At 50.3% G+C, this 14,473-nt stretch overlaps 1 protein-coding gene across 1 annotated transcript; it reads left to right on the plus strand.

Moving 5' to 3' along the window:
* Positions 1-875: 875 nt before the first annotated feature.
* Positions 876-11,639, plus strand: LOC148820718 (hepatic lectin-like). Its single transcript, XM_088932650.1, has 9 exons — positions 876-992; positions 3,391-3,513; positions 4,190-4,252; positions 5,343-5,417; positions 5,519-5,590; positions 5,937-6,002; positions 6,327-6,529; positions 6,736-6,839; positions 11,504-11,639. Exons 1-9 carry the CDS (start codon positions 893-895, stop codon positions 11,637-11,639), a joined length of 942 nt encoding a protein of 313 aa, XP_088788776.1. The 5' UTR covers positions 876-892.
* The last annotated feature ends 2,834 nt before the right edge of the window (positions 11,640-14,473 follow it).

Genomic DNA, 14,473 nt, shown 5'->3' on the forward strand with positions numbered 1-14,473 from the left:
GTGAGATCAGGGTAAAAGCACAGTCCGGTACAGTAAACCCCAGAGAGATCAGGGTAAAAGCACAGTGCAGTGCAGTAAAGCCCAGTGAGATCAGGGTAAAAGCACAGTCCAGTGCAGTAAACCCCAGTGAGATCAGGGTAAAAGCACAGTCCAGTACAGTAAAGCCCAGTGAGATTGGGGTAAAAGCACAGTCCAGTACAGTAAAGCCCAGTGAGATCAGGGTAAAAGTACAGTGCAGTGCAGTAAGCCCAGTGAGATCAGGGTAAAAGCACAGTCCGGTACAGTAAAGCCCAGAGATCAGGGTAAAAGCACAGTCCAGTGCAGTAGAGTCCAGAGGTTGTGCTAAAAGCATAGTAAAAGCTCTTTAAACATAAATAAACACAGTACGAATCATGGAGAAACCAGGGTAAGTAAAGTCGATGCCCGGTGCTGACAAACCGCGAAAACATCCTGTCAGATTTCCTCCTGAATTTCATCAGGGCCCTGCCGCCGACCGCACGCGATCTTCCACAAACACACCTGTGTGGCGGTTTCTCTGGCTTCATTTTTATCAGGTTAAAGATGAAAAGAGCTGGGCGATAGAGAGACGCGATACTCGAGTGTGCGATACAGTCATCTCCGACATCTGCCCGCCTCGCTGCTCGCGCTCCCTGTGGGGTACCGGGTGGAGGGGTGCGAGTGACGTCACGCCCAGCAGCTCGGATCGTTTGCAGGTTTTCAATCAAAATCGTTTCAAAGGCGGAAATTCCGCGGACAGCCGGAGAGCTGAACTCGAAAAACCCCCGAATTCCTTGAACGTCTGGACCCCAGACAAAAACCTCGTTTCACCCCCGTGTCTCTTACAGCCGCTGGCCGGGTCGGTGCGCTTGAACTCGGGCGCGGCTCCGGCGGGATGGCGAGAGAGAACTTTTACGTCGTTCGCAACCCGAACACGGGCGAAGTCAGGCAGGACCGAGCCAGGAATCCGAGAAGAAGCAAGATATGGGTATCAGGTACAGCGACGGCTTGACCAGCTCTTCGATTTTATTCAGCCGATTGCTTAATTACTTAGTTATTTAATTCTCGGAGCGATCGATAATTGATCTACTAATTTGATTGAGCAGTTATTTCATTATTCACTTATTCGATCGGCTATTTGTTTATTTTACTGTTTGACTGAATGATCAATCCAATTCCTGTTTGTTTTTTATTTGATGGCTCAGAACATTAACTTATTTATCTTATTGACCTTTTATTTGGATGGTTATTTAAATATCTAATAACGTATTTAATTCTATTGCGCAGCTATTTAATTATATGATCCTAGACTTTTATTATATGAGTTGTTCCTTTATTTATTTGATTGTCGCCTTTAGTTATTTATTATCGGGGTGATTATTTAGTTCTCTAATAGCTTGGCTGTTTATTTTACAGTCTGAATGACTAGGTATTTAATAATCTGATCGATTCAGTGGTTAGCTGATTGTTTATTTAATCCTGTGATCAATTAACTATTTACTGCTTTATTATTTAAATAATACTGCGTTATTATTTACTTATTCGATCTCTTATTTTACTTGATTATTTATCTAATCAATTAACTGTTTTTCGTTATCTAATGACGGATTTGATTATTTACTTAAATATCAGATCGATTGATTGTTCGTTGATTAAATTATTTAAATATTTGGGATTTTACTTTTTATTTGATTGTCTAATGATCTATAGAGTGTTTATTCACTTGATTATTCACTAATTGACTTGCACTATTGAGTCCACTAATTAATTCCGTAATCGATTGATTATTTTTTAATTTAATTATGCGATTGGGTCACTATTTAGTTATTGTATTTATTCTATCGATTGACCGCTTTTTTGGTTGTTTTATTATTGAACTGGTTCAGTATCTATCATGTCTAACAAGCGATTCGAAACAGGCAGGACTGTACAGGGCGTCTTTCCCCCTCACAATCCGAAGTAAAAAAAAATTAAAAAACTAAACACGCATTTTAATAAAACAGCCGAGCATTCTCTGTAAAAAAAGAGCTTGGTTGCTCTCCACACGCAAAATCGAGTCCGTGAAAAACACGTTTCTTGACAGCAATACAACCCGTTTTCGCTTTTAACCTATTCAGGCGATGCCGTATGTCCGAAAGTCTTCCTCAGAACAGTTTTATCCACTATTACCTTTCTCGGACCAGTAAGGTCTTGTTTAGCGAAAACAGAAATCTTTTCTAAATACCGTTTGCTCAGCAGTAAATAAACCGCCGCGGTCCGTGTTCACATTCAATTACAACTCGTTTAATAATAATAATAATAATAATAACAACAACAATAATAATAATTATAATTAATATATTATTATTATTATTATTTATTTTCCCGTTGTTTGTGTAAATTTCTGCAGGAAATGCAAAACATATTTATACAGGAACAAAAAAACCCAGCAGATCTGTCGCCCCGATCACCCTCACACTGGTGGCGCATCTCCAGTGGGCTGCTTGTAAACACGCCGGCTGGTGTGGTGACAAACTGGAGGATGTCGGAGCCCCCATCGCACCACATTACCTTACTGTCCGGTCACCCCGGAGCCCGGAGCCCGGGGTGGGGCGGGGTTCGGCACCCTGTTCGGGGTCACAGACACCCCCCCCCCTCACCCCTGACCCCCGCTGGACTGAGGCCGCGCCTCTTAAACTGTAAAAGACACCGAAACAGCCACAAATACTTCATCACAAATCCAGCAGCAGAGGCGTTTTTGAAACAGATCGGGTGGGAGATCGCCCCCCAGACCTCCCACCTTTGCTCGGAAAGATAATTTTCTTCGCTCTGCTGACGTTTTCTTTAACACGGTCGCTGATCCTTTCGGCCATTCCCGCCTGTGCAATTATTTATTTGTGCGTTTAATTAATGCACCCGTGTATTATCCGCTGCGCAAAACGTTTGAGACTTTCAAATGAGGACTTTTTTTGAGTCTTAAACGGAGTATTCAAGTAGTTCAAATTCTGCTTCCATCAGTCCAGCGAGAAGCATCACTTCGGAGGACATCAGTGGAAACTATGTTGAAGTGCATTTACAACTGAGAACAGGAGGCGCTTCTTTACACAAAGCGTGGTGGGAGTGTGGAACAAGCTGCTCAGCAGTGTTGTTGAAGCCGACACCCCTACTGGAATCTGCCCAGAAAAATCGCTGATGTGTTTTTCTCTCTTGACACAGAGAAGAATTTGAATCCTTTGTGCTGCGTAAACAGAAATATATGTATATATATATATTATAACATCCGTTTAGTTGTATTTTCTTTCCGACTGTGATATTTGGATATATGTGGACACGTGTGTTGTTCCTTCTTGCAAGACAGTGCGCGCGTGCCTGAATTCCGCCCTCTCTCCGTCTCTCCCCGGCTCACGCGCGCAGACCGCCTGGCCTCGAGCGCCTCGGCGGAGAGCGAGACGGGGAGGCGTGGCTGGGTGCTGACAGTCGTCTTCCTCCTGCTGTTCCTGCTGTCAATCATCCTGCTGATCGTCATCGCGACCAAGAGTAAGCGCGTTCCTCCCGTTCTTGTGGCTACACAGCTATTCTCGCTATACGGTATATTCTCGCCGCAGGGCTGCATCCTCGGGCCTGTAGCAGGGGTAAGGAGTCACCGTTAACTCAACAAATTGTAAAGTGCTTAAGCCGGGACTTTGTTTAATTACTTAATTTCAGTATAATCTGGGATATAAACCTTCTGTTTTCCAGTACCACAGTTCCCTTGACATGCTTAGTTGGTCAATACCTTTCTAGAGCTCCCAATCGTCAAATACCAGCTGATTCAGGGTGACCTATAAGACAGCGGGACTGGAGACCCCTGACACTGGACTCAGTCGAGAACGAGCGCATCTCTGCGCAGTACAGCTCTACCCAGAAGCCTTTGCTTCACCCCCCACCCTCCAAGCATGGTGAATGATGCTTGGAGGTGGTCCTGAACATCTGGCCACAGCGGTATAAAGACTGGACTGAACATCTGGCCATGTCTGTATAAAGACTGGACTGAACATCTGGGCACAGCTGTATAACGACTGGACTGCTGCCATATTCAGACCCTATTTCCTGCACCTAGAACTCTTCTGTCCTGCCAGCTGGAGTGCTGGCAGTCGTTTTCTCTTCGAGGGGACAGAGGGAAGCGAGCCCTGTAAGCTGAAGAGCCTAAACGCTCTGTCCTCCATCCCCACAGTGTCCAGGCTGCAGCAGGAGAACAGCCGCCTGCAGGACAAGGCCAACCTACTGGAGAAGAAGAGTAAGACCTGGGCTAGCACACTGGCGCATACATTGGCACACTGGTATACACACTGGCACACACACTGACACACCACTGGCACACACACAGACACAGTGGCACACACACACACAGGAACACTGGCACACACACTGACGCACCAACACACTGGCACACTGGCACACACACTGACACACGCACCAACACACTGGCACACACACTGACACACACGCACCGACACACTGACACACACACACTGGTACACTGGCACACACACAGACACAGTGGCACACACACACACACTGACGCACCAACACACTGGCACACACACTGACACACGGACTGGCACACACGCACTGGCACACACACTGACACAATGGCACACACACTGGCACACACACACACTGGCACATGCACTGACACACTGGCACACACACACTGCACACTGGTACACTGGCACACACACAGACACAGTGGCACACACACAGGAACACTGGCACACACACTGACACACGCACCAACACACTGGCACACTGGGCACACACACTGACACACACACACACACTGACACACACTGACACACTGGCACACACACTGACACACGGACTGACACACGGACTGACACACGGACTGACACACAGGCACACGCGCACTGGCACACACACTGACACACTGACACACGGACTGACACACGGACTGACACACGGACTGACCCACAGGCACACACGCACTGGCATACACACTGACACAATGGCACACACACACACTGGTATGCATACTGGCATACGCATACTGGCACACACACACTGGCACAGTGTCACACACGCACTGGTATGCACACTGAAACACTGGCACATACACACACTAGCACACACACACTGGCACAGTGTCACACACGCACTGGTATGCACACTGAAACACTGGCACATACACACACTAGCACACACATACTGACACATACTCACTGGCACATAAACACACTAGTATGCACACCGGAACAGAGTGTGTGTGTGTGCCGGTGTGTGTGTCCGTGTACCAATGTGTGTGTGCCAGTGCAACGCAGCACCAGACACTGAACTGAATGTGTTTCTGTCTGCACGCTGTCTTTCAGTCCTCAGATACAGGGAGCAAGTCAGCAGGAATGTCAGCACCATCACTGATCTCTCCTACAAGACTGGGGAGAACGGTAAGGCTCTGGGACAAGCCAGCTGGGGGCATCCGTTCCTGACATCACCAGCAGGTGGCGCTGCTGTTCAACACTAATTCTCCCTTCCTGTCTGTCTCCAGTGTCCAACATGCTGAAGGAAATCACAGACATCCAGAATCACACAACCCAGAGCCTAGATGCTTTCAACACCAGTGAGTATGGACTGAGATGCCACGCTTCTCCAGCTGTCCTTCAGGAACAAGCACAGGCATGCTTTGTGGCCGTACAAGCTCTGAATCCTCCAGACTGAATTCAGTGACTGACTAAGCCCAGTGGTGCTGAGAGCAACAGCTGCCTTCTCTCTTCGGCTTCTCGTGGGAGAGCGGCTGGAATCTCACTGCTGCGGATAATGGGATCTCTGCCGACCCTCCCGGCTCCCGGGCCCAGTTCCGTCTGGCATCATGGAACCTCTAGTCCCAGGTTCCTGTAACGCACCCAGGGGACACAGCGAGGGATGAGGGTCTCCTATCTCAGCTCCTGTCTGTCTTCCTCCCACAGCCCTGAAGAAAAGCCTGTTGACCCTGCTGGTCAGCTTCCTGGAAGGTTTCACCCTGGACAAGTTAGGTGAGTGTGCTAAAAGCTTCCTAACAGGTGAGCTTTCCTATCCCGGCATCCCTGCCTCAGGGATCTCCGGGACACATTCACATGGAGATCCTGACCTGATGGAAGGGCATCAGGACTGTCCAGCAGCATGTCCAGGGCTGTCTGTAGGTTTTCATTCCGACTGCGCCCTTAACGAGCTAAATCAGCTCATTATGGGCTCAATCAGACGTCATGTGCCTTGAAATCCCAGACACGCCTGTCCAGGAGGCCCGGCGCTGGGTGGCCCTGTTCTAGGCTTGGCGCTGTGAATCCCGTCCCCTAACGCGGCCCGTCTCGGACCCTCAGGGGCGCCGCAAGCCAGGGGGGACCCAGGACATGACCTCAACTGCTCCGCCCTGCTGGCCAAGATCTGCCCGGAGGGCTGGAGGCTGTGGAAGCTGCACGGATGCTACTACTTCTCCCTGGAGAAGAAAACCTGGGAAGAAGCCCAGAGGGACTGCCGGAGCAGACAAGCCCACCTGGTTATCCTGCAGGATGAGGGGGAGCAGGTACAGCAAACTCCTAACAGCACAGCGCAGGCTGGGGCAGGACAGCAATGCGGTATTACACAGTACAGGAGCGTGGAGTTCCTGTGTTAGGATGCTAACACAGTACAGCACAGCATCACAGTTCAGCAGTACAGTACTGCACGCCAAGACACCAGTGGGGCCAGTTACTTCCCTGGGTGACAGGTCTCTGTCCGTGTGTTTAACAGAGCTTCGTGTCCGGGAACACCAAGGACAGTGTGTGGATTGGACTGAACAACACGGCCAAGGAGGGGACATGGGTCTGGGTGGACGGTACCAAACTCACAGTATCGTAAGACTGACCGCCACACCCTGAGAACTGCACACTGACCTGGCGCCTTGAGACACTGACCAGCACACCAACACACTAAATACCTGACATCATGAGACACTGACCAGCACACCAACACACTCATTACTTGACACACTGACTGAGTGACACACTGACTCTACTGACTACATGACACCTTGACACAGTGACAGCTCGACACACTGACTCTACTGACTACCAGACACCTCGACACAGTGACAGCTCGACACACTGACTCTACTGACTACCAGACACCTCGACACACTGACTCTACTGACTACCAGACACCTCGACACAGTGACAGCTCAACACACTGACTCTACTGATGACCAGACACCTCGACACAGTGACAGCTCAACACACTGACTCTACTGATGACCAGACACCTCGACACAGTGACAGTTCGACACGCTGACTCTACTGACTACCAGACACCTCGACACAGTGACAGCTCGACACACTGACTCTACTGACTACCAGACACCTTGACACAGTGACAGCTCGACACAGTGACTCTACTGACTACCAGACACCTCGACACACTGACTCTACTGACTACCAGACACCTCGACACAGTGACAGCTCAACACACTGACTCTACTGATGACCAGACACCTCGACACAGTGACAGCTCAACACACTGACTCTACTGATGACCAGACACCTCGACACAGTGACAGTTCGACACGCCGACTCTACTGACTACCAGACACCTTGACACAGTGACAGTTCGACACACTGACTCTACTGACTACCAGACACCTCGACACAGCGACAGCTCGACACACTGACTCTACTGACTACCAGACACCTCGACACAGTGACAGCTCGACACACTGACTCTACTGACTACCAGACACCTCGACACAGTGACAGCTCGACACACTGACTCTACTGACTACCAGACACCTTGACACAGTGACAGTTCGACACACTGACTCTACTGACTACCAGACACCTCGACACAGTGACAGCTCGACACACTGACTCTACTGACTACCAGACACCTTGACACAGTGACAGCTCGACACACTGACTCTACTGACTACCAGACACCTCGACACAGTGACAGCTCGACACACTGACTCTACTGACTACCAGACACCTCGACACACTGACTCTACTGACTACCAGACACCTTGACACAGTGACAGTTCGACACACTGACTCTACTGACTACCAGACACCTCGACACAGTGACAGCTCGACACACCGACTCTACTGACTACCACACACCTCGACACAGTGACAGCTCGACACACTGACTCTACTGACGACCAGACACCTCGACACACTGACTCTACTGACTACCAGACACCTCGACACAGTGACAGCTCGACACACTGACTCTACTGACTACCAGACACCTCGACACAGTGACAGCTCGACACACTGACTCTACTGACTACCAGACACCTCGACACAGTGACAGCTCGACACACTGACTCTACTGACTACCAGACACCTCGACACACTGACTCTACTGACTACCAGACACCTCGACACAGTGACAGCTCGACACAGTGACTCTACTGACTACCAGACACCTCGACACAGTGACAGCTCGACACACTGACTCTACTGACTACCAGACACCTCGACACAGTGACAGCTCGACACACTGACTCTACTGACTACCAGACACCTCGACACAGTGACAGCTCGACACACTGACTCTACTGACTACCAGACACCTCGACACAGTGACAGCTCGACACACTGACTCTACTGATGACCAGACACCTCGACACAGTGACAGCTCGACACACTGACTCTACTGACTACCAGACACCTCGACACACTGACTCTACTGACTACCAGACACCTCGACACAGTGACAGCTCGACACGCCGACTCTACTGACTACCAGACACCTTGACACAGTGACAGTTCGACACACTGACTCTACTGACTACCAGACACCTCGACACAGCGACAGCTCGACACAGTGACTCTACTGACTACCAGACACCTCGACACAGTGACAGCTCGACACACCGACTCTACTGACTACCAGACACCTCGACACAGTGACAGCTCGACACACCGACTCTACTGACGACCAGACACCTCGACACAGTGACAGCTCGACACACCGACTCTACTGACGACCAGACACCTCGACACAGTGACAGCTCGACACACTGACTCTACTGACTACCAGACACCTCGACACACTGACTCTACTGACTACCAGACACCTTGACACAGTGACAGTTCGACACACCGACTCTGACTACCAGACACCTCGACACACTGACTCTACTGACTACCAGACACCTCGACACAGTGACAGCTCGACACACTGACTCTACTGACGACCAGACACCTCGACACAGTGACAGCTCGACACACTGACTCTACTGACTACCAGACACCTCGACACACTGACTCTACTGACTACCAGACACCTTGACACAGTGACAGCTCGACACAGTGACTCTACTGACTACCAGACACCTCGACACACTGACTCTACTGACGACCAGACACCTCGACACAGTGACAGCTCGACACACCGACTCTACTGACTACCAGACACCTCGACACAGTGACAGCTCGACACACCGACTCTACTGACTACCAGACACCTCGACACAGTGACAGCTCGACACACTGACTCTACTGACTACCAGACACCTCGACACAGTGACAGCTCGACACACTGACTCTACTGATGACCAGACACCTCGACACAGTGACAGTTCGACACGCCGACTCTACTGACTACCAGACACCTCGACACAGCGACAGCTCAACACACTGACTCCACTGACTACCAGACAGCTCGACACACTGACTCTACTGATGACCAGACACCTCGACACAGTGACAGTTCGACACGCCGACTCTACTGACTACCAGACACCTCGACACAGCGACAGCTCAACACACTGACTCCACTGACTACCAGACAGCTCGACACACTGACTCTACTGACTACCAGACACCTCGACACAGTGACAGCTCGACACACTGACTCCACTGACTACCAGACACCTCGACACAGTGACAGCTCGACACACTGACTCTACTGACTACCAGACACCTCAACACAGTGACAGCTCGACACACTGACTCTACTGACGACCAGACACCTCGACACAGTGACAGCTCGACACACTGACTCTACTGACTACCAGACACCTCGACACAGTGACAGCTCGACACACTGACTCTACTGACTACCAGACACCTCGACACAGTGACAGCTCGACACACTGACTCTACTGACTACCAGACACCTCGACACAGTGACAGCTCGACACACTGACTCTACTGACTACCAGACACCTTGACACAGTGACAGCTCGACACACTGACTACTGACTACCAGACACCTCGACACACTGACTCTACTGACTACCAGACACCTCGACACAGTGACAGCTCGACACACTGACTCTACTGATGACCAGACACCTCGACACAGTGACAGTTCGACACGCCGACTCTACTGACTACCAGACACCTTGACACAGTGACAGTTCGACACACTGACTCTACTGTCTACCAGACACCTCGACACAGCGACAGCTCGACACTGACTCTACTGACTACCAGACAGCTCGACACAGTGACAACTCGACACACCTACTCTACTGACTACCAGACACCTCGACACAGTGACAGCTCGACACAGTGACTCTACTGACTACCAGACACCTCGACACAGTGACAGCTCGACACACTGACTCTACTGACTACCAGACACCTCGACACAGCGACAGCTCGACACAGTGACTCTACTGACTACCAGACACCTCGACACACTGACTCTACTGACTACCAGACACCTCGACACAGTGACAGCTCGACACACTGACTCTACTGACGACCAGACACCTCGACACGGTGACAGCTCGACACACCGACTGGTTGTCTCTACTGACGACCAGACACCTCGACACAGTGACAGCTCGACACACTGACTCTACTGACTACCAGACACCTCGACACAGTGACAGCTCGACACACTGACTCTACTGACTACCAGACACCTCGACACAGTGACAGCTCGACACACTGACTCTACTGACTACCAGACACCTTGACACAGTGACAGCTCGACACACTGACTCTACTGACTACCAGACACCTCGACACACTGACTCTACTGACTACCAGACACCTTGACACAGTGACAGTTCGACACACCGACTCTGACTACCAGACACCTCGACACACTGACTCTACTGACGACCAGACACCTCGACACAGTGACAGCTCGACACACCGACTCTACTGACTACCAGACACCTCGACACAGTGACAGCTCGACACACTGACTCTACTGACGACCAGACACCTCGACACACTGACTCTACTGACGACCAGACACCTCGACACAGTGACAGCTCGACACACCGACTCTACTGACTACCAGACACCTCGACACAGTGACAGCTCGACACACCGACTCTACTGACTACCAGACACCTCGACACAGTGACAGCTCGACACACTGACTCTACTGACGACCAGACACCTCGACACACTGACTCTACTGACTACCAGACACCTCGACACAGTGACAGCTCGACACACTGCCACATGTGACAGACCTTCTGACTGTTTTTCCACTCTTTTCACAGATGCACAGAGCTGCTGATGTTCATTCTGATAACAGACTTCCCTCTCCGCAGGTTTTGGTATACTGGTGAACCAAATAACCAAGGCGGTCAAGAAAACTGTGCTGAGCTTCTTACAACTCCGGCCAAATGGAACGATCTTCCCTGCTCAATGGTCAGAGAGTACGTCTGCGAGAAGCCCCTGTCCTGACCTGGCGTCCTGCTGGGCCTGGCGTCCTGCCGAGCCCGGCGTCCTGCGCGACCAGCGCACATCAGGACCCAAGAGGCTTCTCTGCGTCCAGATCCTGGAGCTGCAGGGCAGACCCATTTCCTGGGCCGCCCCCGATGTCGCTTATGCCTGGGTACTGCGCTGCCAGCACAAGGCAGGCGGGCAGAGGGACTGCCACGACGCCGCGAGCAGAAAAGCCCACCGTGCCGCCTGCTGTCCCCCTGCCGTCTGTCTCTGCCCCTGCTCTGCGGTTTGCAAACAACACCCTCCTCCTCCTCCTCCTCCTCCTCCTCCTCCTCCTCACGGTCCTGCTCGCTAGCTGGTTCTGTCTGCTGGCATGCTAGTGGCGCCCCCCGGGGGCGCTGCAATGCCTGAAGAACGAGAGAGGAGGGCACCAACCGAAATCAAATTCCTGCCCAGGGACGTCCCTGACTGCTGGGCTGGTTAGAATCGCACTGCTCCTCCAGTTTTGCGGCGGTAGTTAGCTGTGTTGTTGTAGGCCGCGCTGTAGCCTTTTGCTCCATGACACACGAAGGGGTGTGTGCTCCTGCTGTTGCCCCAGTAGTTAAGAACCTGAAGGGGAGCTGCAGTCCCAGTTTCTCACACCGGTTATTAAATCTCGGGAGCAAAATAAATTCACTGACGGTACAGGAGAAAAAATGACCAATTCCGAGTCAAGCACAACATCAAGAACTCTGTGAAGGTATTCTATGTTGTCGCAAACCCCTGGTCGCACCACAGGAGAGAGCGAGAGAGCGTTCACGTGAAGCCGCCCTTCCTGCTCATTAGTGACTAATGTACTGCGAGATACGAGCGCACGAATACAGGCTGTGCAGGCGACACCCCCCGCAGAAGTGTTCCGACGTGATCTGGACACACAGTTAACAAGTATTTGAAGGCAAGACTGTCACGAAGACGAGAGCAATATTTCATTCGGATTAAAAGAGCTGGACTCACAAGCCTGCTTGTTTGCAAGGTCATAGAAGTTCTGTTGTCTCGTTCTGAATCACATTACATGGCGCTGCGCGTACCTGGAAATTCTGTCTATTTTGTGATGTCAATTGGAGGTTTTACAAGTTACTGTGTACATTTTACTGTTGTGGTTTGAAATGCGCTCATCGATGCTGATCCTTTCTAACCTCGAAATACGAAAGTAGCGTCGCAGTTCCCCTTGAAGGACGCTCATAAACAGCAGGAAGGCATTCAGCCCATCTGGTACGATGGGGTGCAGCAGCTAATTGATCAGAGGACCTCTTCTGGCCTCTTCTTGAAACATCCCAGGATATCAGTTTCAGCAGCATGGCTGGGCCTCCTGTTCTCAGCTCCCACCACTCTTTGTGTAAAGAAGTGTTCCCTGATTTCAGGCCTACATGCGCTCCCTCTAAATTCCCACTTGTCTCCCCAGATGCCTGTTAAACTGTAGCTCCCAGAGCAGTCCAGCAGGTGGAATTAGTCAATACCTGTCAACACCGCTTTTTACAGCTCACTGAACATTTTGAAATGATCACTGTTGCTGTATTCCGGTTGTTTTTTATTATCGTCGCTCAAGCTTGATTGAGATTTTTTTGTGTGTATTCTGGGCAGCAGTGCTGTGTAGCCTCTTGCTGTGGTGGAACGTGTCTCATTCAATAAAGATGCTGAAAGAGCTTCACTCCCTGTTCTCTGATTTCTCAACAGCCAGACGAGGGAGGAGATGGCTGACTTGATAACGCAGCTTTGTGCGTTCGTATTTCACGAGTGTGTCGCTACACACTGCATCAAGCATCAGTGCTTTCTACAGTGAAATAAATTTATCTATAAACATTTCTCAGGACTGTGTCACTGTGCACTGTCTGCACCTGTACACTGTGTCTCTGTACTCTGTGTATATATCTGTGCTCTGTCTCTATTTGTGTGTCTGTATCTGTACTCTCTCTCTCTATTATGTATCTGTACTCTGTGGGTCTCTACTTTGTGTGTATATCTGTACTCTGTGTCTGTATCTGTGCTCTCTCTCTCTCTATTATGTATCTGTACTCTGTGGGCCTCTACTTTGTGTGTATATCTGTACTCTGTGTCTGTATCTGTGCTCTCTCTCTATTATGTATCTGTACTCTGTGGGTCTCTACTTTGTGTGTATATCTGTACTCTGTATCTGTATCTGTACTCTATGTGTCTCCAATGTTTCTGTATCTGTACTTTGTGTATGTATTTATGTGTCTATATTGTGTCTTTCTCTGTACAATGTGTACCTTTTTACTGTGTCTGTATCTCTCTATACTGGGCCCCTGTGCTGTGTTTGTACAGGTACACTGTCTCACTGTGCAGACTGGGCAGGACAAACGGAAGGGAGACTGAGGACAGACTAGGCTGAGTACAGTTCTGGCTGCGGACAGACTGAGGACAGAATGATGACAGACTGTGGTGAGGTCAGACTGAGGGCAGACTAGGCTGAGAGGAGTCTGAGGGGGTTTCTGAGCCAGTACTGTATCCAGGTGTTGAGCTTCTCACACACATCGCCTCCTTCCTCCTGTCACTCATTAACCCAGGTCAGAATTTACAGGAAAAGCACTCGCAGATACTGATAGAAGGAAACCATATCCATGGAACAAGCTGTTCTGTAGCAACATCAGAATCTAATCTAAGATCACAGTGCACAGAGGATCACACTAAGCTGAACACTTGAATCAGCCCATATACAGACAGACAGGCACACACAGAAAAACAGACTGAAACATACAGACATATACTGACATGCACACAGTACACAGACTGACACAGACTGACACACACAGACAGACAGGTTTCGACAGAGCCTGGTGTGTGTGCAGAGAGAG

This window comes from Atractosteus spatula, chromosome 14 (genome assembly GCF_055471065.1).
Source record: "Atractosteus spatula isolate fAtrSpa1 chromosome 14, fAtrSpa1.hap1, whole genome shotgun sequence".
Classification (NCBI taxonomy): domain Eukaryota; kingdom Metazoa; phylum Chordata; class Actinopteri; order Semionotiformes; family Lepisosteidae; genus Atractosteus; species Atractosteus spatula.

Bases quoted from the DNA above. Each gene is read 5' to 3' on its own strand.
- LOC148820718 (XM_088932650.1), top strand. From the start codon at position 893: ATGGCGAGAGAGAACTTTTACGTCGTTCGCAACCCGAACACGGGCGAA. The intron at 993-3,390 runs GTACAGCGACGG...TCACGCGCGCAG, and splicing joins AAGCAAGATATGGGTATCAG to ACCGCCTGGCCTCGAGCGCC. The intron at 6,530-6,735 runs GTACAGCAAACT...TGTGTTTAACAG, and splicing joins TGCAGGATGAGGGGGAGCAG to AGCTTCGTGTCCGGGAACAC.